The 27,380-nt window shown below is 42.6% G+C and overlaps 1 protein-coding gene across 1 annotated transcript in view; it reads left to right on the top strand.

Annotated features, from left to right (window-relative positions):
• The window catches only part of GLB1 (galactosidase beta 1), a 92,090-nt gene that overhangs the window by 43,526 nt on the left and 21,184 nt on the right, over positions 1-27,380 (top strand). Inside the window, exons 11-15 of the mRNA XM_060110956.1 lie at positions 16,643-16,717; positions 19,451-19,540; positions 22,611-22,724; positions 24,329-24,460; positions 26,383-26,622. Coding sequence (XP_059966939.1) covers positions 16,643-16,717; positions 19,451-19,540; positions 22,611-22,724; positions 24,329-24,460; positions 26,383-26,622 — 651 coding nt within the window. The remainder of the gene's footprint in view (positions 1-16,642; positions 16,718-19,450; positions 19,541-22,610; positions 22,725-24,328; positions 24,461-26,382; positions 26,623-27,380) is intronic.

Raw genomic sequence — 27,380 nt, 5'->3', positions numbered from 1 at the left:
CCTAAATTTTTTGGTCAGTTTATTCTATTAGTTATTGAGAGAGTTGTGTTTATGTATTTCTTCTTGTAGTTCTGTCAGTTTTTGAGGCCATGTTATTAATATGTAGATTGAGAATTAAATCTTTTAGTATCATTATATGGAAGTCATCTATCTCTGATAATGCTTTTTGCCTTAAAGTCTGTTTTGTCTGATACTAATACTACCTGCATTCTTTTGGTTAGTATTTATCTGGTATATCTTTCATAATGCTTTAATTTCAACCTTTTTATATCCTTTTTAAAAAAAACACGTGTCCGGAAACAGAAACAGACTCAACAGACGTAGAGAACCGACTTATGGTTGCCAAGGGGGAGGGAGGGATAGATTGGGAGTTTGAGATTAGCAGATGCAAACTATTATATACAGAATGGATAAACAACAAGGTCCTGCTGTATAGCATGGGGAACTATATTCAATATCCTGTGATAATCCATAATGGAAATGAATATAAAAAAGAATGTATATGGGGCCTCCCTGGTGGCGCAGTGGTTAAGAGTCCGCCTGCCGATGCAGGGGATATGGGTTCGTGCCCCGGTCTGGGAGGATCCCATATGCCGCGGAGCGGCTGGGCCCGTGAGCCATGGCCGCTAGGCCTGCGCATCCGGAGCCTGTGCTCCGCAACGGGAGAGGCCACAACAGTGAGAGGCCCACATACCGCAAAAAGAAAAAAAAAAAAAAAAAAAAAAGAATGTATATGTATAACTGAATCACTTTGCTGTACAGCAGAACTTAACACAACATTGTAAATCAACATTACTTCAATTAAAAAAATAAAAATAAAAACGTGTCCCTTGTAAACAGGATATAGCTGGATTTTAAAAAAATCTTGTTTGAACATTTTTGTCTTTTAACTGGTGCACTTGTTCATTGTCATTCATTATAATTCTTGATACACATCAATTCATTTCAACCATCTTATAATAATCTATTTGTCCAGCTCTTCTGTTTTGTCTTCCCTTATTACTTTCTTTTAAACTGTTTATTTTTGTGTCCTTATTTCATCTCCCTCCCACCCTAGTTTGGATGTTATTTACTATATTTTTATTCTTTTTTTTAAAAAATAAATTTATTTAATTTATTTATTTTTGGCTGCGTTGGGTCTTTGTTGCTGTGTGCGGGCTTCTCACTGCGGTGGCTTCTATTGTTGCAGAGCATGGGCTCTAGGCGCCCAGGCTTCAGGAGTTGTAGCTCGCGGGCTCTGGAGCACAGGCTCAGTAGTTGTGGCACATGGGCTTAGTTACTCCGCGGCAAGTGGGATCTTCCCGGACCAGGGCTCAAACCCGTGTCCCCTGCATTGGCAGGCAGATTCTTAACCACTGCGCCACCAGGGAAGCACTATATTTTTATTCTTCTAGTGGTTACCTATTGAAGTGTGAAATATGTACCCCCCCCAAAATACAACTCAGTATAGAACAGCGTGAACCCCTGGAACCAACACACAGCCCCCCAGAAGCTCCCTTCATGCTCCTTCTGGTCATTGGCCTCCCATTGACCTCTATCACCATAGGTTAGCTGTGCTTGTTTTTGACTTTATATAGATGGGTTCATACAGTATGCACTCCTTTATGTCTGGCTTTCAAAAAACTTTAACATTCAGTTTTTACTTATAAGAATTTAAAATTAATCCATATCTTTACTTCCTTCCTACAACCAGAACTTTATCTCACATTAACTCCAATTACATCCTTCCTGACTTACACGCTCTGAATGTCATGTATTTTAGTTGTGGGCTAGTTGTGGATGTGAATCTTCAAGGGAGATTTGTTTTCTCCCCTATTTATTGCTGTACAACAAATTACCTACAAATTCAGTAGCTTAAAACAACAAATGTGGGACTTCCCTGGTGGTGCAGTGGTTAAGGATCCGCCTGCCAGTGTAGGGGACATGGGTTCGAGCCCTGGTCTGAAAAGATCCCACATGCCGTGGAGCAGCTAAGCCCGTGTGCCACAACTACTGAAGCCCGTGCGCCTAGAGCCCATGCTCCGCAACAAGAGAAGCCACCGCAATGAGAAGCCCGCGCACTGCAACGAAGAGTAGCCCCCACTCACCGCAACTAGAGAAAGCCCGCAGCAGCAGCGAAGACCCAACGCAGCCAAAAATAAAAATTAAATTAATTAATTAATTTAAAAAAAACAAAAACAAATGTTATGACCTCACACAGCTTCTGAGGGTAAAGAATCTAGGGGTGGCTTAGCTGGATGTTCTAGCTCGTGAATTCTCCTGAGGTTGCACTGAAAGCTGTTGGCGAAGCAGCAGTCTCTGAAGACTTACGTGGGGCTGAAGGGTTCATTTCTTTCTTTCTTTCTTTCTTTTTTTAAATATTTATTTATTTATTTGGTTGCACCAGGTCTTAGTTGCAGCACGTGGGCTCCTTAGTTGCAGCAGGCGGGCTCCCTAGTTGTGGCATGCATGTCGGATCTAGTTCCCTGACCAGGCCCCCTGGATTGGGAACGTGGAGTCTTACCCACTGTGCCACCAGGGAAGTCCCTGAAGGGTTCATTTCTTTCTTTACTTTTCTCTTTTTTTTTTAATTGAAGTATAGTTGATTTATAATGTTGTGTTAGTGTCTGTTGTACAGCAGAGTGATTCAGTTATACATGTATATATATTCATCTCTTAAATGACTAGACAGTTATCCCAGCCCTTTTTATTGACATCAATTATTTTGCCACTGGTTTGATGTGCCCATTTTGTCACCTACTTAATTTCCATAAGTATTTGGGTCTATTTTTGAACATTTTCTTTTATGTTATTGATTTTTTTTTTTTTTTTTTTTTTTTTTTTTTGCAGTATGCGGGCCTCTCACTGTTGTGGCCTCTCCCGTTACGGAGCACAGGCTCCGGACGCGCAGGCTCAGCGGCCATGGCTCACGGGCCCAGCCGCTCCGCGGCATGTGGGATCTTCCCGGACCTGGGCACGAACCCATGTCCCCTGCATCGGCAGGCGGACTCTCAACCACTGCGCCACCAGGGAAGCCCAATGTTATTGATTTTTTTTTCTCTTTTATTAATACCAAACTGTTTTAATTGTTACCTTTACAATGTTTTATTATCTGGTAGGATTAGTCTTCCATCTTTAGTCTTTCAGTATTTCTCCGGCTATTCCTGCAAGTTTACTTTTCTATGTAAACTTTCGTATTATTCTATCAACTTCAAAACAAAGTAAAAACTCGAGATACCTATTTTGTTTTAAGTTTATACATCAAATTAGGGGTGATATTTACAAGGTTGAGTCTTAGCTAAGAAAATGCCTTTCTATCTATTCAAGTCTTCTCTGATGTCCTTCTTGTTCTAAAGTTTTCTTAAAATAGTCCCTGTCCATTTCTTAATATGTTTGTTCCCAAATATTCCATGTTTCTAAAACTAATATCATTATAAAAGGAGTCTTTTATTTCTTTATGAGAAATATTATTATATATAGTTGTCTTTAAAATATAACCTACTTAAAAAATGTTAAATAGGGCCTCCCTGGTGGCGCAGTGGTTGAGAGTCCGCCTGCCGATGCAGGGGATACGGGTTCGTGCCCCGGTCTGGGAGGATCCCATATGCCGCGGAGCGGCTGGGCCCGTGAGCCATGGCCGCTGAGCCTGCGCGTCCGGAGCCTGTGCTCCGCAACGGGAGAGGCCACAACAGTGAGAGGCCCGCATACCGCAAAAAAAAAAAAAAAAAAAAAAAGTTAAATATATAAAATAATGTCACACACATCCATGTACCTGGTACCTAGATTTAACACAGGTTATTATGAAATCTTTGCTTCTGATATTTTAAGAAAATACATCACAGATAAAGCTGGGTTTATTTCCTGTTTCTTCTCCTCCCTCCTCAGAGGGAGGAGGAGGAATAGTATTTATCCTTCACACACATTTTTGTGATTTTTTACCACAAATACATGCATCCACATACACTATATTTAATTTTTTTGTCTCTTTAAATGGTACATAAATATTCCATTGTACTTCCCTTTTTAAATTACTGATTTCTTTGATTTTATTGTAGTGCCTGTGGACTTATTTCTTTTACAGTCTGTTGCCTCATCTCACAAACCACTTCAGGTTTGTTTATTTTTAAACAAATTTATTTAGATATAAATCACATACCATAGACTTCATCCATTTAAAATACACAATTCAGTGGGTTTTGTATGTTAATTTTTTTAAATTGTGATAAAATATATATAACATAAAATTTGCCATTTTAACCATTTTTTGTTTTTGTTTTTGGTTTTGGTTTTTTTTGCGGTACGTGGGCCTCTCCCGTTGCGGAGCACAGGCTCCAGACGCACAGGCTCAGTGGCCATGGCTCACGGGCCCAGCCGCGCCGTGGCATGTGGGATCTTCCCGGACCGGGGCACAAACCCGTGTCCCCTGCATCGGCAGGCGGACTCTCAACCACTGTGCCACCAGGGAAGCCCCATTTTAACCATTTTTAAGTGTACAATTCAGTGGCATTAATTACATTCATAATGTTGCGTAACCATCGCCATTATCTATTTACAAAATCTTTTCATCCACCCAGACAGAAACGCTAACTATTATGCAATAACTCCCCATTTCCCCTTCCTTTCAGCCACCGGTAAGCACTAGTCTACTTTCTGCCTCTGTGAATTTGCATATTGTAGATGTTTCACAAAAGTGGAACCATACAATATTTTCCTTTTGTGTCTGACTTATTTCACTTAGCATAATGTTTTCAAGGTTCATGTTATAGCATGTTTCAGAAGTTCATTTCTTTTCATGGGTGAATAATACTTCATTGTATATATACAGGCAGCCCTCCATATCTGTGGGTCCCACATCCGCAGACTCAACCAACTACAGCTTGAAAATATTAAAAAAAAAAAAAAATTACAGAAAGTTCCAAAAAGCAAAACTTGAGTCTGTTGCATGCAGGCAATTTTTCACATAACATTTACATTGTATTTACAACTATTTACATAGCATTTACACTGTATTAGGTATTATAAGTAATTTAGAGCTGATGTGAAATATATGAGAGAATGTGCACGGAACATATGCAGATGTACTCAAGTCCCTTGAGCTTCCTGGAATGTTGGTGTCTGTGGGGGTCCTGAAATCAATACTCTGCAGATACAGAGGGATGACTTGTATACCACAGTTTGTTTATCTATTCAGCTCATTCATCTCTTGATGGACACTTGGGTTGTTTCCATCTTTTGGCTATTTTGAATGATACTACATTGAACATTGGGGCACAAGTATCTGTTCAAGTCCCTGCTTTTGATTCCTTTGGGTATATACCTCTCAGTGCTGTTGCTGGCAGGTTTATTTTTAGAATCATTTACCTTCTGAAATAATGAGTTTTTCTATGCTTAACATAGAAAAACAATCCAAGTCAAATTTAAAAGCAGATATTTACATGTGCTTTTCTTGCACAAAACATCATCTAATCTTTGGCCTCATCATAACCTCACGTCTTTATTCTCCCACATATTTAGCTACTTCTTTCTGCCCCTTCCCCCAACCCCTGCAACCCCTCACATTTTCTTGATCTTCACTGGCTCTTAGGATTGATGGCTGTTAGGGTCTTTCACCATCACCCTCCATAGCCCTCTCTGCTGCTGTTCAAGGGCACCTGCTCCACAATCCACTGGCCTGGACCATTCTGCTGTCACACTCTGGCCCTGAAACCAGGCAGGAGGACTGTGAACTTCAGTGTGGACTGGCTGGAACAGGAATTTGTACTTCCAACCTCAACTGGACCTTTAATTACCTGCACTTCTCTATTTACATCCTGGTCTCTTCTCCCCCTCTAGTGGGAACCAACACTGCCATGCTTTCTCCTTAAGGTATAGGTGATGCTATCTCCTCCTTCACCAAGAACATTAATGCTGCTGAATACATCATGTGACATAGTCAGATATACATTTCAGAAAGGGTACTGAGTGAGGCACCAAAAGCGAATGTATAGTTAAATGAGTAAAAAAAAAAAATCATTACACACTTACCGTTACCAGGGGATATGTGGGGGGAGAGATAAATTGGGAGATTGGGATTGACATATACCCACTACAGTATATGAAATAGATAACTAATAAGAACCTGCTGTATGGCACAGGGAACTCTACTCATTACTCTGTAATGGCCTATATGGGAAAAGAATCTAAAAAGAAAAAAGAGTAGATATATGTATATGTATAACTGATTCACTTTTCTGTACACCTGAAATTAACAAAATATTAATCAACTATACCCCAATAAAAATTGTTTAAAAATCATTACAAATTAAAAATTTTTTTTAATTAAAATAATTGCAGGGCTTCCCTGGTGGCGCAGTGGTTGAGAGTCCACCTGCCGATGCAGGGGACACGGGTTCGTGCCCCGGTCCAGGAAGATCCCATATGCCGTGGAGCGGCTAGGCCCGTGAGCCATGGCCGCTGAGCCTGCGCATCCGGAGCCTGTGCTCCGCAACGGGAGAGGCCACAACAGTGAGAGGCCCGCATACTGCAAAAAAAAAAAAAAAAAAAAAAATTGCAAACATCACAAAACTTAAAAACATATTTTGGCTTTATTAACTGAAACACCTCTGCCATCCTTCTTTCCTTATATTCTTTTGGCTGCATGCTGTTTTATTGTCTCTTCGGAAGACAACAATGTTTGTAATCTTCTTCTCTAGAGAGACTGGCAATCTTTCTCAAGTGTGACTGATTGAAATTTGTTTTTTAGTATTGATAGTTTAGAAAAACAGGAAAGCTTCACGTTTTGTTACTGATAGCATTATATGAATATTTAGGATTGTTATCTAAACTGGGGAGATCTCTCAAATTCTTTCATGCATGAGCTGTAATATTTGGAAGACATTTCTATAGACAGGTCCTGGCCCCATAACATTTTTTTTTAACATCTTTATTGGAGTGTAACTGCTTTACAATGGTGTGTTAGTTTCTGCTTTATAACAAAGTGAATCAGTTATACATATACATATATCCCCATATCTCTTCCCTCTTGCATCTCCCTCCCTCCCACCCTCCCTATCCCACCCCTCTAGGTGGTCACAAAGCACCGAGCTGATCACCCTGTGCTATGCGGCTGCTTCCCACTAGCTATCTGTTTTACATTTGGTAGTGTATATATGTCCATGCCACTCTCTCACTTTGTCCCATCTTACCCTTCCCCCTCCCTGTGTCCTCAAGTCCATTCTCTAGTAGGTCTGCGTCTTTATTCCCGTCTTGCCCCTAGGTTCTTCATGACCTTTTTTTGGTTTGTTTTTTAGATTCCATGTAAATGTGTTAGCATATGGTATTTGTTTTTCTCTTTCTGACTTACTTCACTCTGTATGACAGACTCTAGGTCCATCCACCTCACTACAAATAACTCAATTTCGTTTCTTTTAATGGCTGAGTAATATTCCATTGTATATATGTGCCACATCTTCTTTATCCATTCATCTGCTGATGGACACTTAGGTTGCTTCCATGTCCTGGCTATTGTAAATAGAGCTGCAATGAACATTGTGGTACATGACTCTTTTTGAACTCTGGTTTTCTCAGGGTATATGCCCAATAGTGGGATTGCTGGGTCATATGGTAACTCTATTTTTAGTTTTTTAAGGAACCTCCATACTGTTCTCCATAGTGGCTGTATCAATTTACATTCCCACCAACAGTGCAAGAGGGTTCCCTTTTCTCCACACTCTTTCCAGCATTTATTGTTTGTAGATTTTTTGATGATCTGGCCCCATAACATTTTAAACCCTGTTTCCCCTCCACAACCCACATATTTCTGGAGCTGGATGCCTTAGAGCACAATCATATTGCGAATCAGCATAATCTGTTAGCAATAATTTACCTACTCATAGGAGTGACAGTGAACCTTGTAAATATATTCTATGCCCAAATTAAATAAATCCCCACCTCAACTCTCGTTTGGTTGAATCTCAAAGATACCTGTAGCCACTCTAAAGCCTCCTGGCCCAAGAGGATGTTTAACACAGGAAAGCTGGAACAGAAAGAGGCGAGGGTCTTAGCCTTTTGTGATTAAATTGCATTACTTCTGCAAATTTTACAAAAACCTATAACCATGAGAACGCACTGCTAGGACCCTCCCTTGGGGCACTTCTGGCTGCAGAAGATGAGTTCAGCAGCTGCTGCAGTAACCTAGGAATTAGATGATGGCAGGGCCAACGGGGAGTGGAGAGGAAGCAGTTGATTTGAAAAATATTCAGGAGGTAAAACTGATGGAATTTGGCAACTGGCTGAATGCCGGTGTGAGGGAGAATGAGGAGTCATTGATTTGTCCAGGTTACAACCTTGGTTGGATAACTAGATTGGTATTGGGGTCAGCAGCTAACATAGAGGGTTGCAGAGAAGGCACAGGTGGGAAGGGGGAGGGAGAAGCAAGTTGAGCTCAGGATGCCTCTGAGGACATCCAGGTGGAGGTGTCTGTCTGGCAAGCACCTCACTTAAGAGTGAGAAGCTCCAAGAAGAATCCGTTAGGCACAGATTCTGCAGTCATTGTGGAGGTGGAGGCTGAAGTCCAGGAGAGGTTGAGATTGAAGCTGAGTGAGAAGGGCAACGGGCCAAGTAAAAGACAAACCCAGAGGATCCCAAGCATTTAACCAGTGGCCACAGTAAAATGAACCCATGAAGGAGACAGTCTTCAGAAATTAAGGTAATTCAGTAGCTTATGAGAGATTGCAGCTTAAGATGTGGTCATCTTTCCCCACTTCTCTTTTTTGATATTTCAGGTTTGGAAGAGAGAAATGAACGACTTTAAAAGTGAGCTCTTTCTTTTGAGCCTTTGTAGATGTTCACTTCGATGGTTTGTTAGATGGTATTCAAAGTATTTGTCTGCATCGAGGAAAAGAAATGGGATCATAAATACCCCCATATATAGCTCTTCCTGCCTCTTTCCTTCACCAAAGACTTAAAAAGTCGAATGGGTCTCTTCTTTAGCTCATCTCAAGAGTAAGCTGGATGGAGATGGACAGTCTGTTTCACTGACATGGACTCCTAGAGATGGGAATTTCCCAGCAGGCTGCACAAGCTTGTGCTCAGCGGTGAAGACTCCAGGCAGCCCTTGCACAGGACTCTTCAAGGCGTGACAAAGCTCGTGACATTTGCATTTTTAAATGTATTCTCTTTGGTGTGGGTAAAACTCAACCAGACGTGGTTAACACCTTGACCTCGAGGATGAAGCATAATACTATAGGGTAGCGCCCTCCTCCTTGGTAGCAATTCCTCAGAGGGGCAGTGATGAGTTTATTTTTGTATGCTTTTGAATGAATTTCAGACCGATTTTTAAAAGAGTTTTGTTCCAGTTCTTCATAGGGACTCCATCAAAGGTGAGTCCAGCTGACTTTCTGAAGATGGGTCATTCTGCAGAAATTAAGTTGTAGTTGAGGACCTTGATGACTGGAGGGGATCTCGGAATTCCATGAGGGTGGTAGTGAGGCTGGGCGGGGACTGGACATGAGAGAATGGCCATCATGATTTTCAGTACTCCAGAAGCTTAATGAAGTTTGAAACTTGACCCAGGACCAGTCTATACTGGCTGATTGATTGTCCTTCTTGGTTTATGGCTGGAATGACATTAGCTCAGTGGGTAGACACAGCTGTCGCTTGATGATCCATGTTGCTGGTGGACACAGTGTTTATGTCTGATAATTAAGGAGTTCGATGTGAATATTACTTAATGAATGTTAGTCTTTTTTTAAATTTATTGAAGTATAGTTGATTTACAACGTTGTGTTAATTTCTGCTACAGCAGAAGTGACTCAGTTATACATATATACATATATATATATATATTCTTTTTCATATTCTTTTCCATTACGGTTTATCACAAGATATTGAATATAGTTCCCTGTGCTATACAGTAGGACCTTGTTGTTTATCCTTCCTATATATAATAGTTTGCATCTGCTAATCCAAATAGATAGTCTTTTAAAGCATCACCTGTACTCTTGTGGCATTAGTCTATTCATTTCCTACAGACCTGGCTTTTCTAGTCTGTCTTCCAGAGTGGTTTCTCTGAAATGCTGATCTCATCAGGATGCCTTCCATGACTCTGCCCCTGTTTTCATCAAGCCTCATCTTTCAATTCTCCCCTTTTTTTCTGTACCACTTTAAAAATATCGAAGCGTGGTTAATTTACAATGTTGTGTCAGGTTCGGGGTGTACAGCAAAGTGATTCAGTACTTTTTCATTCTTTTTCAGATTCTTTTCCATTATAGGTTATTACAAGATATTGAATATAGTTCCCTGTGCTATTCAATTCTCACTTTCTTGTATGTGAGTCTCTAGCCTTAAAATGAAGGTACATAAAATTCTAGAATTTTACAGGAGGTGCAGTTTACAACTGCTGGCCTCTGCACACACTGGTCCCTCTGCCCTGATCCATCTGGAAAATGAGGACACATCTCATTACCTTCTCTGGGGTTTGTCTTTGATTTGTCTCTCTGAAGATTTAGTCACACTTCGTTTTCTGTCACCACATTATACTGTGGAACTCTTGAAGACACAACTTCTCTTAGGTTGCTGATATAACTTGTTTATACGTTCTCACTCTGGACTAGGGGCTGTTATTATCCTTAGTCCCAAGCATAAGACCTGACACAAAGTACTTTCCTTTTTTTTGCCGTGGCTTGTGGGATCTTAGTTCCCCGACCAGGGACTGAACCCGGGCCCTGGCAGTAAAAGCGTGGAGTCCTAAACTCTGGCCAGGGAATTTCCCAAAGTACTTCCTAAGAGCTTGTTAGATAAATGAATGAAAACATTAGAGATCTTGGGAAAAGAAAAGTTGGTCACCATTGAATCTATTGGATTACACTGGGAAAAGAGCAGCTTCCCATGTTGAATTTGTCCATCTAAACAGGTAGGATAAGAAGCAGTATTTATGACTGCTCTTAAAACTATGATTAAAGGGCTTCCCTGGTGGCGCAGTGGTTGAGAGTCCGCCTGCCGATGCAGGGGACATGGGTTCGTGCCCTGGTCTGGGAGGATCCTACATGCCGCGGAGCGGCTGGGCCTGTGAGCCATGGCCGCTGGGCCTGCGCGTCCGGAGCCTGTGCTCCGCGGCGGGAGAGGCCACAGCAGTGAGAGGCCCGGGTACCGCAAAAAAAAAAAAAAAAAAAACCAACTATGATTAAAGTACAAATTACTATGGAGAAATAAAGGTTCAGAAGTATAATATTTTGGCATATTTGTCTATTTCTTTTCTGACATATTAATCAGTTGGACAGATTAGAATTTTGCTGTATGATAATCAATGAAAACTCACTATAATTATTTTTTTTAAAGACAGAAGATTGTGGCAAGTGGAATAGACACATGGAGGCTTAATAATGAGAATATAATGAGCTCATACCACTGATTAAAAATTCAAGATCCAATTAGATAATTGGGCAAAAGACATAAACAAGTATAGACATTTGGTGAAAGCTTTGGCATACACTATATTAAGAATCATATAAAATGCTTATATCATTTGACCTACTGACCCCTTACTTGGAACTTTATTTTTAAAAAATTCTGAACGTGGAAAATGCTATAGACATGAAGTTGTTCATTGCAATATTATTTATAATGTCAAAAATTGGAAATAATTCAACTCCTAATATTGGAAGGTTATGGTTATGTAAACCATACATAACCATATGTAAATTCTGTCATATCCGTTTGACTGTAATATGCAAGTAAATAAAATTATTGTTACTATTTGGTCATGTCAAAAGTGCTTTTGGTAAGTGTCAGTAGCAAATTACAAAATTACCTCCTATCTTTATGTGTGCATAAGTGGGGAGGGGGTATAGGAGGAAACCTAGAAGAGAGAAGGTTTGGAGGGATTTTTTGGTTTTGGAATTATGGGGTAAGACACTTTCTACTCCATTATTGTTCAGCAAAAAAGGAGTCAAGATGGAGCTGTAGAAACAACACTAGACTTGGAATCAAAGTCCCAGCTCCCTCCCTTGCCCTCTTTAAAATCTTGAGCAAGTTCCTCAGTCTCAGCTCTAAAAAGGAAATATAATAACTAGCTATGAAGGTCTTTGTGAGTAGTAAATAAGATGAGAGAACTGGCTGAATGTAGGTTGAATAAAGGTGTCTGTGCGGTGACTTTTTCTTCCAGTGTGGTAGAGGGATTGCAGTCCTGGCTATATTGGAATCCACCTTGACTTCAGGAGTTAGATGTGCCATGGTCACTACCATGTGCAGTGTATAGGGGACCTCAGAAAATGAATTGTACAGCTGTCAGGTCTCCTCTGTGGACTTGTGTTTACTTATTTTACTGACCAGAATGGGGGTTGGGGGGAATGGGGTGGGTCAGCTTACAAAGAAGAAAGAATGTGGTCTAGACTTCAGGGAAAGCTGGGAAGAGAGATCTTACATCTTACTCTAAAATTAGCAGTAACTCTGGCCTCACATTCATGTTACTATGAGTCATGAAGATCATTTTTAATATGATCTTTAAAAAATTTTCACAGAAATATAGACTCAGAATATTAGAAATACAAAGGGTTCCCAGTTCAAGATGGCTGTCTGTCTACATATCTGTCTCTTCTCCCTTCCAAAATGTTACTAAATGATAAAAAAGGATTTTTTTTTCTAATGAAGCCAGCAAGAGGGGAGCTGTCCATGCATGAGAGATTTCAACGGATTTCTGGGAAACAAAAATAGGTGGAGCAATGGTGACTGAAGAAGTAGGATGAGAACATCTAGGTTCCCAGTGATGATAGAAAGGGGGTTATAGGAACAGGGAACAGGGGGAGATCGGCCTTAAAGAACCCTGGAGAGCCAGGGCCCTGGAAATGCAGGCATGGAAATGAAAGGGTGGAAATGAAAAGGAAAGGAAACGAAAAGGATGAAAATGAAAGCTGAAAATGGGAAGGCTGATGAAACTCTACATATTTCCTGTCATGTCCTTCACTTCTTCACCCCACTTTGAAATAGACTATCCATCAAAGAAGCATCTTTCTATCAGTTAGAAAATCAGGGCTTCCCTGGTAGCACAGTGGTTAAGAATCCGCCTGCCAATGCAGGAGACATGGGTTCGAGCCCTGGTCCGGGAAGATCCCACATGCCGCGGAGCAACTAAGCCCGTGCACCACTACTGAGCCTGCGCTCTAGAGCCCACGAGCCACAACTACTGAGCCCACATGCCACAACTACTGAAGCCCGTGTGCCTAGAGCCTGTGCTCCGCAACAAGAGAAGCCACCCCAATGAGAAGCCCGCGCACCGCAACGAAGAGTAGCCCCTGCTTGCCACAACTAGAGAAAGCCCGCACACAGCAACAAAGACCCAACACAGCCAAAAATAAATAAATAAAATAAATAAATTTATTTAAAAAAAAAAAAAGAAAATCAGAGGATTTTTTTTTTGAAAAAAAAAAAAAGAACAGCCCCAGAGCAAAGACCCCATATATTATGTCTGACTCCCTGCCAAGTCACCCTAAAACAAAGCTCCCAACTGCACAAGCCTGGCGCCTGTACACAGAGCAAGACTGGCAGAGAGAAGCTGAGTGTGCACATGCTAGCGCATTCATCTGCATTACCGTTAAATATGAATAGACAACTGAGGATGACGGCCAGATGTTTGAGCACATCCGTAAAACCTGCAAAGGGAAAGAGAAAGACCAAGATGAAATAAACAGAAAAATAACCCTAAAGGCAACAGAATTCAGGAGACAGGAGAGATCTTAAACAAAACAAAACAAACTTTCTCAAATGTGTATCCTTTAGAGAGATTTGAGAAGATATTGCATCCATAAAATAAGAACAGGATACTTTGATAAAGGAGACCAAGAAAAAGTTATTGGAAATTAAAAATAATATCCTAGAAATTAGAACCAGAAGACAGAGATGGAAACAAGAGAGGATATATGAGACATACAGAGGAAGAATCTAGGATGTGCAGGTTACTTACAAGGAAGGGGGGAAAAAATGGAGAAAAAGAAAACATCAAAGAAACAGTACAGATTTTTTTTCCAAAACAGAAAAGGATATCTGAGTTGCCTAGCATAATGAATGTAAAAAACATATGTATCCAGACACATCCTTATAAAAATTTAGGACATCAAGGATAAACAGCCTACAAGCTTCTAGAGAGAAAAAGCTGGTCACCTTTTTCAGGAATGAGCCTGGCATGAGCCACACCAGGTGATAGAGGACACAGAACAGTACCCTTGTCATTCTAAGGGAAAATGATTTTCAATATAGAATTCTATACTCATCCAAATTATTAATTAAATGTGACATATTCAGACATTGCAAAGATTCAGGAAGTTTACCTCCCATGTACCAGTCCTTAGGAAGTTACTTGAGATTTCTTTAGTGAAATGAGGAAGTCATGAGTCTAGAAACAGGAGGGAAAAGCCAGAAGAATAATGAAGGTAAATCCTGGACTCTCGGAATTTACTGGTGGTCCAGTGGTTAGGACTTGGCGCTTTCAATGCTGTGGGCCCAGGTTCAATCCCTGGTCAGGGAATCAAGATACCACAAGCCATGCGGTGGGGCAATAAATAAATAAATAAATAAATAAATAAATAAAATATAAAAGTTAAAAAAAAATCCTTGACTCTGAAGCCTTGGAGCAGGAAGACTGAGGGTTCCAGTAGGAAGTTTTCTAGTGGGGGGAAAGAGTGGTGGGAGAAGCTTGATACCATCTCTGAAAATTTGGAACAACCTAAAGAGGTGTTAACCTAACGGCAGACAGGAAAAAAGAAAGCAATTAGAAACCCCAGGGAAAAGAAGAGAAATCATCTACAAGGAGAGAGAACATACCATCCCAGTACATATCCGCCACTTAGCTGTGCAGAGAGCAATATTTATATAATTATAATAATGTGAGCATTGATGACTTTTTTTTTTTTTTTTTGACTGTGTTGGGTCTTCGTTGCTGCATGCAGGCTTTCTTTTTAGTTGCAGCGAGCAGGGGCTACTCTTTGTTGTGGTGCACAGGCCTCTCATTAAGGTGGCTTCTCTTGTTTCAGAGCACAGGCTCTAGGTGCAAGGGCTTCAGTAGTTGTGGCACATGGGCTCAGTAGTTGTGGCTCACGGGCTCTAGAGCACAAGCTCGGTAGTTGTGGCACACGGGCTTAGTTGCTCCGCGGCATGTGGGATCTTCCTGGACCAGGGCTTGAACCCGTGTCCCCTGCATTGGCAGGCGGATTCTTAACCACTGCACCACCAGGGAAGCCCTGATTTTTAATTTAGAGTCAATGTACACTTGAAGGGAGGACTTATGGCTATAGACTAGACTTTAACCTTGACAATGTAAAAAGTACAGTTGATGGTTTGGAGGTGGGAGTGGAGAGGAGAGCTCAGCAAAGCATGCAAATAGCCTTATCTTTAAATGTGTGGACACAAGGGATGTCTTAGTTGGTTAGAACTGAGATATAAAGGTATATGATATTATTTAAAGCTACAAACATAACCAGTAGAGAAAGTGAAAATGACATAACCACACTGGTAAGAAAGGGAGACACCCAGAAGAGTACAGCTGAGCTAAATCCCATGTATTAAAGAAATCAATAATCATGCTTTAAATTGACTGAACAAGAAATAGCAGATGAGTATATTATTTAGAGACTAAAAGAAGCAAAAATTGGAAGAATTAAATGATTTTAAAATGGTTTCCTCTGAAGAACAGAACTAAGAGAATATAGTGAGTCAGGAGACTATTGCTTTTTACTATAGCAGTGTTTTATTCTCTTCTTTTTTATTACTTTTAAAAAGGGAAGCAGAGAGAGCAAGAGAGAGGAAGGAAGGAAGGAAGGGAGAAAGGAAGCAAGGGAGAAAGGAGGAAAGAAAGAACTGTAAGGATCCTGACAGATCAGAATACAACCTACTTGGAGATTCCAGATGGACATAGACATTTTTAAGACCTGGGAATTACACCCATACCTTCTGATGTTAATATAAATTGTGTGTGTGACTCTGTGTGTGTACATATTTAATAAGGCTTTATTTTCTAAATTTTTTTATTTAAAAATAATTTCAAGCTTACAGAAAAGTTTCAAGACTAAGAATATTACAAAGAACACTTGTATATTCCACACCCAGATTCACCCCTGTCAACATTTCACTCTATTTGCGTCATCATTTGCCCCTCGTTAAGCCCGTGTGTTTCCTAAACCTCTGGAGGGTTGCAGACATCAGGACCCTTTACCCCTAAATACTTGAGTGTGTATTTTGTAAGAATAAGCAGGAATATGCTCTTATATAACCACAGCAAATTTAACATTGACACAAAACTTTAATCTACCAATGAGATTTAATCTGCAAATACAATCTTTTCCTACTATAAACTCCCTCCCTTCAGAGTCCGTTTTACCATGTACCTTTTTCCTTTTCTCCTCCACTTCAGTCTTCTGCTGTCACCGTTATTCTCTCTACTTGTTTTTGCTTTCGGTTTGAAGTCTTTTGTTCTATAATTATTTGAATGATTCCTGGAGCTTAAAGAAAAGACATACAAAGATATATACTTAGATTCTGTTTTGGGGAGAGTTTTTGGTTCCTTTGCCTTTCCAAAAATCACTGGCACTGTTGTTTGACTCTTTGACCCTCCTTTTGAAACATGAATTGTATAGATATGTTTCTGAGAGTTTAACGGCTGTTTTTCTTTTCTCTCTTTTTCCACTCTGGTTTATAGTTTGAAAAAGTACCGGAAGGCCCTATCCCTCCATCCACACCGAAGTTTGCATATGGAAAAGTTGGTCTGAAAAAGGTAAGGAAAAAAAAGTGACAGAAACATTGAGAGTGAGGAAGTGGAATTCAGCAGTCGTGAGTGAAAGTGTTATGCTGGGGAATCGGTTCGTTATTTTTCTGTGAACTTGTTTCCTGTGAGACTGATGAGGTGGATGATGTTTCTGGGAAAACGGAGACACGGGAGGTGAGAGACTCTGTGTGCATGTTGACAGGGTGAGCACGTGGGGCACGAGTGGGCATTCTTAGATCATTTTGGTGCCATTATCCATATCAAAAGCAGCACTAGGAGCCCTTGTGGGAATAACGTGCACCTTATTGTTATGGCTGGTGGTGTTCTTTTCTATAATTCACCTTTCTCAAAGGGGGTTCTCAAAAGCCACAGGCGTTAACCCTCAATTATACACTCCCCTCCATCTCAAAATTATGTCCTCGTGGCTTGTGGCTTATATGGTAATTGCGACATCGGGGGGAAAGCTAGAAGTGAATCATAAATATGAGTGAAGACCATTTTATTCTAGGGAAAGAGACAAAGAAGCGAGGTTTCATTTGATAGAAGTGACGTAAGCCCAAATCAATTTGTTTTGACCATCTGTGTCTTCAGGTTTTCCCCTCTGATAATCCCTAACTCCTACATGGGTTAACTCACAAGGAAAAAACAGTTACATATTTCTTACAAATCTTGATAATTCTAAAATAGCATCATAAGTTTTTATCTTTAAGCAAAATACCAAACATGATTGTATAATTTTTCCATTCGTGAAGCCCTTTGATGTATTATTGGTTGGTTGAGCTCTTGTAACATTTTCCACCTAGTGTCGGACAGGTGTGTTATGATCTACAAAGAATGTGGTCTCTCTGCCTGATAGGAATCTTGCTTTAGATTAACCAAACTTTAATCACACTTGTAAAGGGAGTATCTTCTACTTGTTCATTGCTACTGCTACTTAAGGAAAGGGTTGGTTTGTGTCTTTTTAAAATTTTTTTTAATTTTTGGCTGTGCTGGGTCTTCATTGATGCGCGTGGGCTTTCTCTAGTTGTGGCAGGCAGGGGCTACTCTTCGTTGTGGAGCATGACCTTCTCATTGTGGTGGCTTCTCTTGTTGCGGAGCACGGGCTCTAGGGTGCATGGGCTTCAGTAGTTGTGGTGCATGGGCTTAGTTGCTCCGCGGCATGTGGGATCTTCCCGACCTGTGTCCCCTGCACTGGCAGGCGATTCTTTTTTTTTTTTTTTTTTTTGCAGTACGCGGGCCTCTCACTGTTGTGCCCTCTCCCATTGCGGAGCACAGGCTCCGGATGCGCAGACTCAGTGGCCATGGCTCACGGGCCCAGCCGCTCCGCGGCATGTAGGATCTTCCCGGACCGGGGCATGAACCCATGTCCCCTGCATCGGCAGGCAGACTCTCAACCACTGCGCCACCAGGGAAGCCCTTGGCAGGCGATTCTTAACCACTGTGCCACCAGGGAAGTCCCGGTTTATGTCTTTATAGAGCTGTGAAAATTTTATTTTTATGCAACAGAAAATAACTGCAAATGTTTCAAACAACAACATTGCTAAAACATAGCTACCTTAGTACCAGAGCACATTTTGTTTACCAGGAAGGAAAACTGTGAGACCAGAAACTAAATATATACAATTGAAGATAGCAAATCGGCATATAACTAAATGAAGTTTAAGTAGAACATAGTTATATAGGATAAAAGCTTTCACCATGAGTTGAGTTCCTTTAGTTGTCCAAGTGGGAAAGCACCCACTCAGCTGAATTGGGACTGTACTTAAGACTCTTTTCGGGCTTCCCTGGTGGCGCAGTGGTTGCGAGTCCGCCTGCCGATTCAGGGGACACGGGTTCATGCCCCTGTCCGGGAAGATCCCACATGCCGCGGAGCGGCTGGGCCCGTGGACCATGGCCGCTGAGCCTGCGCGTCTGGAGCCTGTGCTCCGCAACATGAGAGGCCACAACAGTGAGAGGCCCGTGTACCGCAAAAAAAAAAAAAAATTCCTGACCAGTATCGTATTAGGGAAAGCCCTGGGTTTGGAGCCAAACCTAACTGCAAATCCTGTCTGCGCCTTGATTCAAGTGAGCTGCTCTGAGCCCCGTTTCTTCTTTCCTAAAAAGGGACAGTAATGCCTGCCTTTCCCGGTGTTGTGAGGTTTCAGTGAGGTATGCGGGTAAAGTGATGTCTCCCCTGGAGTTTGGTGAGGCAGCCAGAGCTTATAGCCATTATCATTGTTGTTATTGCATCAGAATAAACACCGTGAGCTGCAAGCATACACAACATAAGTATGAATTGAGTGTCTACCTTCTGCTGGCATTGGAGGTAAGCACAGTACAGACCCTGCCCTTAAGGAGCTGACGGTCAGCAAGGACAGCAGTGGTATAAACAACTGGAAAGTGATACAGGCGTGGGAAATGTGCTGCAGACCAATTCAGAGGAGGGCACAGTCGGAGCTACTTCATTGGGAGTGGTGGGAAGGCTTTACAGAGCTTTGGTTTTCATGCATTTTAAGAGCCTTTCATATACAGGAGGTTGTGTTTGCAAATAGCTATGTTTGAAACTATTTTTAAGTTTATCATCTGTTAATTTTCATCCAGGGTTAAGGAATAGATGGAATTGATTGGAGGTGACTGGGGGACAGCACTAAGTAGAATTTGAACCATTTCAATTTATTTAGAGGTTGGTCAATGACGTTATTCTCTACTGTGATTACCAGGGAGGGGTGACAGTGAGTGAATGCTGCTTTTGTTTCTTTTCAGTTAAAGACAGTGGAGGAAGCTCTCGACATTCTGTGTCCCTCTGGACCCATAAAAAGCGTTTATCCCTTGACATTTATCCAGGTGAAACAGGTAGGCCTTCAAAGGTAATGCTTCACCTTTTTTCTACTTGCAAAAATGTGCTTTCTGCACTGCCTGTTCTGAACACAGAGACCAAAATGGTAAGTATATAAATCAGACCCCACATAAATTAACCATGAATCTCCACGCTCTCTTTAGTTCTAAGTACTACATGGTGAGCTGATCTTTCCTGTGTTTTCCCCCCATTTCTTATTATCAGATAGGTAGTAGCTCAACCTGCTTCAGCATAATTCTGTACAAGCTATAAAATGAGTATATTTAGGACATAATTAATCTTTCTTAAAAGGTATCAGAGGAAAACCACTATTTTATTACTCAAAAAAGACAATTATTTGTCCTTAGCTCAAAGGTAGAAGGACTGTGTTCTTAATAGATTAGGTTATTAGAGATTCTTTTTCCTGCTTTTGAAGAGAACAAGAACAGTACATCTTGTGTGTGTGTGTGTGTGTGTGTGTGTTTAATCTCCAGGCCACAGCCCCATCTTTATTGTGAAAGTTTTCCCCAACTTTTTATTTTGGAAAACTTGCCAGAATAGTACAACAAACACCCGTAAAGCTTTCACCTAGATTCACCAAGTGTTAACAGTTACTTCACTTGCTTTATCTTTCTCTGTGTGTATACTCAGTCAACTGCTTTTTTTTTTCCAGCAGTTTGAGGTAGTTGTCAACATCATGACATTTCACCTTTAAATATTACAGCATATATTTTTAAGAAGGACATTTTCCTACACGACTGTAAATAATGATCACCCTTAAGAAATTTAGCATTGGGACTCCCCTGGTGGCACAGTGGTTAAGAATCCGCCTGCCAATGCAGGGGACACGGGTTCGAGCCCTGGTCCGGGAAGATCCCACATGCCGCGGAGCAACTAAGCCCTCAAGCCACAACTACTGAGCCCATGTGCTTAGAGCCTGTGCTCCGCAACGAGAAGCCACCGCAACGAGAAGTCTGCACACTGCAACAGAGAGTAGCCCCAGCTCACCACAACTAGAGGAAGCCCGCGCAGCAACGAAGACCCAACGCAGCCAAAATTTAAAATATAAATAAATAAATAAATTTATTTTTTTAAAAAGAAAGAAGTTTAGCATTGATACAATCCTATTATCTAATACACATTCCAAAGTCAGGTAGCCCTGGTCATTCCAATAGTGTCCTTTATAGCTTAACTGTTTTTCAGTCCAGTTTCCAGTTCATGATCACACATTGTCTTCTTTCATCTGAAATGGTTCCTGAGTCTTTTTTTCTTTCTCTCATGACATGGACATGTCTGAAGAGGTCAGCCCAATTTTGTATACAGCCTCTCACTGGTTAGATTCAGTGAAACATTTTTGGCGCAAACGTGACAGCGGTGATGTGTTCTTCTCAGGGCACCATTTCAGGATGCCCGTGAGGTCACTTTTTGCCTTTGGTTCAATGTTCAGTTTGATCACTTAGGATCTCAGCCCCGTTTTTGAAATGGAAAGTTATCTCGGCCCTCCTTTCTGACCTCCCAGGGAGATCACCTTCTAGAAGGAATAATAGCACATCTGATCTCACTTTAACATCTTCTGCCTCCAGTTACTATTGTTATACTTGTGATTTCACTCCAACAGCACTGCTTTGTGATAAATAAAAATGACTAATTAAGCTCCCCACCCCACACTTTTTTATTAGCGTTGGGTAGGTTCTTTCTCTGGTTCTAACACACACTGACTGTATGTCCACGTCCTCATCTACCTGTCTTCTCCACCTAGTAGGGTCTGAGCACATCAGACAAGACACGACACGGAGCAGTAGGGACCTGGGAAGTGAATCCCAGGCTCATGTGTTGACACCGGCAGCCCTCGTTCTTCCTCAGACCCCTTCTGCTCTCTCATCTTTGGCCAAGGCAGTGCTCTCGGATCGGGTGGGGCTCCTGGGCCCTGGCTGTTTCAGATCTGAGACAAGCCCATAGAAGATTTATTTCCAGCAACCCCCTTGGCGGGCACAGCGGCAGGGAGTGGGGTGCAGCCCTGGTACTCCTGCAGCTGCCCCCCACCCCATCCCCAGAGGCCTCAGCTTTGCCTTCGCAGACACAGGAACGTGTGTTAGCGTTTTCCTTCCACTCCTGCAAGGCACCTCTCCACTTACCTGGGGTGCACTTTCTTGCTTTTGGGACCTGAGGAGTAGGGAACTTTGTCTCTGTTCCCTGCTGGATTTCCATTTGGACTCTCTTGTATGACTCAGGATTTATCCACCTCCCCCAGCTAATGGCCACAGCAGGAAGCCACGAACCGAGGCTGATGGATCCCTACCTTTCGGACCAGGGATCCCCGCTCTCAAAGTACTTTCTGACTTAGCGACAGGTTACACCCCCATCTCTGTTGGTTTCCCTCGTGCCTCCACTTTAATTTTTTTTTTTTTTTATTTTTTAGCGGTACGCGGGCCTCTCACCGTTGTGGCCTCTCCCGCTGCGGAGCACAGGCTCCGGACGCACAGGCCCAGCGGCCATGGCTCACGGGCCCAGCCGCTCCGCGGCATGTGGGATCTTCCCGGACCGGGACACGAGCCCGTGTCCCCTGCATCGGCAGGCGGACTCTCAACCACTGCGCCACCAGGGAAGCCCTCGTGCCTCCACTTTAAACAGTTTCTGATTGACTCTTGTTTTGTATGTTAGAGCGGATTTAGCCCAAGAATCTGGAGAATGTTTTACCGAGCATTCTGTTGCCATTTGCCTTTTGTTGTTGTTGTCTTTGGTTCTGGTTTTTGAGGTAACAGAAATAACTTTGGGATATATATGATGGGATCCCCCGAGTGATTCTGGGCAAATGACTTAACACATTCCAGGGCCCAGTTCCCTCTTGTGGGAGGGGAGCTGACGTTTGACAAAACACTCTTCAGGCTTCCTTGCAGTTCGCTGCTGTGATAGTTTTATTCTATGACCTGAAGATTGAAGCCAGTTCCCTTCTCTCAGATGGAATTTTTGCCGAGGCTGGGAAAGCATTTCATTCCTCTGGTTTTAGAAATGTCACTTTCACACAGATCGAGGGTGACCAAGTTCTCCTAACGTGAAGGTCTTTTTCTTGCATCCTTCTCTAACCAGTACTTTGGGTTTGTGCTGTACCGAACAACACTTCCTCAAGACTGCAGCGACCCAACACCCCTCTCTTCGCCCTTCAATGGCGTCCACGATCGGGCCTACGTCTCTGTGGATGGGGTAAGAATTCTCTCTGTACTTGTGGGTCTGCCTCCACGGGAGAGGGGGTTTGTGGGTTGCACTTGGTAACATGACAGTCAAGGCCGTTGCTGCCTTTCCATCCTCAGGCTCTACCCCTCCTCGTGATGCCCCTTAGCTGTGCCCCTTGCTTGCTGATGTAGCCTCACCTGTGCTCCATCTACCTGAGATACACCCCCTCACCCATCCGAACCGCAGGGCTGTGCTTAAGGCCCCACCTCCTCAGAAAGCTTCCTGGTTGCCCCAAGTCCAGGGCCATCCCCCTCTGACTGACCATGTTTGTCACCCATGTTTTCTTTGCTCCTGGAGGGCAGGGTCTGTTCTGTACACCCCAGATGACTCATTTAACTTTGGGTCTTCATTACATGAGAAATTATATTCTGTAGGATTGTTCATGATAATTAGAGCTAAAAGACACAAAGGCTTTGGTTTTGTAGCAAAGTAAAGATAACATTTTAGGATTTCCCTTCCTCTCACTGAAACAATCATGTGAAAAAAAACACATGAAGAGATTTTTCCTAACCAAGAAAACTTGTTCAGAAAATTTTTAATGAAAATATTTCCATTCTGTTGTCATTAGCGGCTTTAATTTCAGTGGCAGCAAGTGTCTAAGACATTATGTGTATACTGGCAGCAGTTGTTTCTAAAATTCCAATCTGGGGGTTGTCTTAGTGAATTACGGTCATTTTTTTTTTAAATCTTGCATTTAAAAAAACTAGGAATATGTTGCTGCTAAAACACCTGTTGTTTCCCCTCATTCTGTTATTTCACCTTTGTGGTTAATGCATCATATCAGGTATTTTGAAGTGAGACTACTCCAACTAACTCACTGATTTTATCTCATTTGTCTCCTCTCTCCATGTTGTTTAGAAGCTACTTTTTGTGACTGCTGCCTTTTTGCTGTGAGAACGTGAAGAGGTTCCTGTATTAGGAATCTTCCCCTGGAATTTTTGCCTCTATCCCCTTTCTGTTAAAAATAGATACACAGGCTACTCAACACTCTGTTATAACCTATATGGGAAAAGAATATGAAAAAGAATGCATATGTATGTATGTATAACTGAACCACTTTGCTGTACACCTAAAACGAACACAATATTGTAAATCAACTACACCCCAATATAAAATAAAAATTTAATTTAAAAACTAAAGGACTTTCCTGGTGGTCCAGTGGTTAGGACTCTGAGCTTCCACTGCAGGGGGTGCAGGTTTGATCCCTGGTCAGGGAACCAAGATCCCACATGCCGCGCAGTGGCGCCAAAAAATAAGATAAAAATAAAAAATAAAAATAAATACAAAATTTAAAAATAAAAATAGATGCACAACAAAACATCCCAGAGCTAAGGAAACCAGCCTTGCTCCTTCCTTGCTGGGAGCTGAGTCTGCTGATCTTCTTGTGTAGAAAGCAGTGATTTCAGGAGTGTGGGCGTCTGGCCAGTAACTTGGGCAAAGGAGCCATCAGAGCATTTCCTCCCAAGTCTGGTGACATTTCCAGGCAGGAAAATGAGTGCTGAATTAACTGAGCGGGCTGCCTCTCTGCTGACCCTCCCACCCTAGTTAATTCTCATTTGGCATTGAACTGACAGGTCCCCCACGGAGTCCTTGAGCGAAATATTGTGATCACCCTGAACATAACAGGGAAAGCTGGAGCCACCCTGGACCTCCTGGTGGAGAACATGGGGCGTGTGAACTACGGCAATTCTATCAACGATTTTAAGGTAGGCCTAGCTTCCCTGTTAGGAGTGAGGTTCAAAGGTTGACCTGTGCCTAAGCCACTAGGGAAGTTTCTGTAAATCCATTTAAAAACTCCCACATACACTCTTTCCCTCCAGCCCTGTTCACATAGAAGTAATTTTTAAAAGCACACCCACCTTTCCGTATTTGATGAGTGAACCTACCCTGATTTGTTTTGCAACCTAGAAGTTGGGTTGTTTTGAAGAACTGTTTTCCTCTGCAGGTGATGAGAAAGTTGAGCTTTGCAAACAGAAACCTTCCTTTGCGTTTGAATTCAGTCATCCTTTAGTAAGAAACAGGAGGAGAAAGCCACTGCACCATGCTTTTCCTTTGCTTAAAAAACCCACTGAGGTCGCAAAAGGCACTCCCTTGCCAACAAAGCCAGCTTAGCATTTGGTCTGCTCTGTTTTCTGGATGTGGATGAACCAGGACAAACTCTTGAATTGAACCTTTCCCTTGGTGCACTGCCTCTCACTTCTGTTGGTTAGTCTGTGCCTAGGTGTCTAGTCCATATACGTTTTTCTAATGTACATTTTGAGAGCATTATTCAGCAAACATTTGTGAAGCTCATACTCTGTGCACATGCTCCGTGAGGCGCTTTGGGGGATGCAAGGATGTTGAGATATAGGCTACCCCATGGGTAGCTCACCATCTGCTAGAGGAGGGAAGTCTTCACTGAGGGAATGATGACACCACCCGCTCTAGGAGAGGACAGGTGTCTGTGGCTATTTCCTGACCCTCCTGGTGACACCTCGGAGGCAAGGCAATGCCACTCTTAGGGAATAGCCATACAGGGGCCACTTTTGTCTCCAGTAGAAATGTCCCTGCTACAGTCCTTGTGCTCAGGCTGTAATCAGTGGCCTTCCTGCTTGGCTGTCACAGGCCACGATGACCTATAGAGTGATGGGGACTCTTATGAGGTGTCTAAGTCCCCAGGACCCAGCAAAGAGCCTGGCACACAGCTGCCTTGTTAATGCTTATTGAATTACTAATTGGACGATTGACGCTTGGTATTGAGAAGTGTCCTGGGACTAATTAGGGATCCCACTGGGTTGGAGAAGTTCCCCTCATAAAAGGCTGGGAAGAGGGACTTCCCTGGTGGCACAGTGGTTAAGAATCCACCTGCCAATGCAGGGGACACAGGTTTGAACCCTGGTCCCGGAAGATCCCACATGCCGTGGACCAACTTACCCGTGCACCACAACTGCTGAGCCTGCACTCTAGAGCCCGTGAGCCACAACTACTGAGCCCATGTGCCACAACTACTGAAGCCCATGCACCCTAGAGCCCGTGCTCTGCAATAAGAGAAGCCACCACAATGAGAAGCCCGCGCACCACAATGAAAAGTAGCCCCCGCTCCCTGCAACTAGAGATAGCCTGCGCACAGCAATGAAGACCCAACACAGCCAATAATTAATTAATTAATTAATTAATTTTTAAAAAGGCTGGGAAGAGAAAGCCAGATAAACCATGATCAAAGGCTTCAATGCAGTGGCTGATGCCATGGACACCCCAGGCCCCTGCCCCTGCTGGACAAATAGATCAACTTCAGAATGTGAGTCTGAGGCTCCCTATCATCATCACGGCCCTTTCTATCCTTTTACAGTGGGCTGGATGTTCTTTTGCATCCCCCCCTCCACTCACTCTCTCATCCTCAAATTCCATCATTTCCTCCATTCTAGCAATGTCTCTGAACCAAAAACTGAAGATTGGGGATTTGAGATCAAAAGCTCTGGCTTCAAGCCAGATCTGTCACTTTGATGTACACACCGTTTGAGTCTGCATATACCGTTTGTGTTTCATATCCCAGTTTGCTTTTCCCAGGAATTCAAGGCTGGAACACAGAGTCACTTGAAGCCTCCCTCCACCCCCACCCCCAGCTCATTGCTCTGTTTCTCCTTTACAGGGTCTTACTTCTAACCTGACCCTTGATTCCAATATCCTCACCGACTGGGAGATCTTCCCACTGGACATGGAGGATGCAGTATGCAGCCACCTGGGGACCTGGGATGGCCATGACAGCGGCTGTGCCCACAGCCCATCTGACTACACACTCCCGGCCTTTTATGTGGCTAATTTCTCTATTCCCAGTGGGATCCCAGACTTGCCCCAGGACACCTTTATCCAGTTTTCCGGATGGACCAAGGTATGTGTCTTCATGGGAAGTGTTTGAATTCAGGCCTCAGACGTCTGGTTTTCAGTCTCTGATTGAGAATCAAAAAGAGCTGCTAATGGGATGCTGTGTGAGTCTGGGAGTGGAGGATTTTCTTTGGAAGTTTACCCATTTCTCAGGAGCAGGACCATGGCAGATCTTTGAAGGTGCAATGGTCAGCATGAAGGTACACCATCTACCCCATTTTCATTGACTGACAACTTTCTTTAGAAACTTCCTCCTTCCTCTAAGAAAAATCATAGTCCCCTTGGAAAGTGCCTAGGAGGAACCCTTCTTCTTTATCCTGAAGAAAATCTGGCCCAGGCAACCGGGTGAATATCTGGGGAACCTGTTTTCTCTTGTTCATGCCTAACTATACTCTCAGAACACCCTCACCTCCGTGTGAAAGTGCCCCTGTGCCCTGGGGGCATCCACCACTGTCTGTACGATCCTCAGCTCTCCCTTGGCCACTTTACTGCCTGCTCACTCTCCTTTATTCTTTGAAGACATCAGCATGTCTTCTTTCACCGTTGTCTTCTCCACTTCAAGTCCTGTTTTCATCCTAGATGCCCTTATCATGACTCAGTTATTCATTCAACAAATATTTTAGTGGCCACTGTTACCAAGAGTGGGTCCAGTTGCTGCTCTAAAGCCAATAAAGAGGCAAGGTTGGTGGAAAGGATAGTTTGCTTTATTTTGGTTGCCAGCAACTGGGGGTGGGGAGGACAGACTCCTGCCCAAAGGCTGACTCC

This window comes from Mesoplodon densirostris, chromosome 10 (assembly GCF_025265405.1).
Source record: "Mesoplodon densirostris isolate mMesDen1 chromosome 10, mMesDen1 primary haplotype, whole genome shotgun sequence".
Lineage (NCBI taxonomy): Eukaryota > Metazoa > Chordata > Mammalia > Artiodactyla > Ziphiidae > Mesoplodon > Mesoplodon densirostris.
This window is presented reverse-complemented; position numbering and strand designations above follow the sequence as displayed.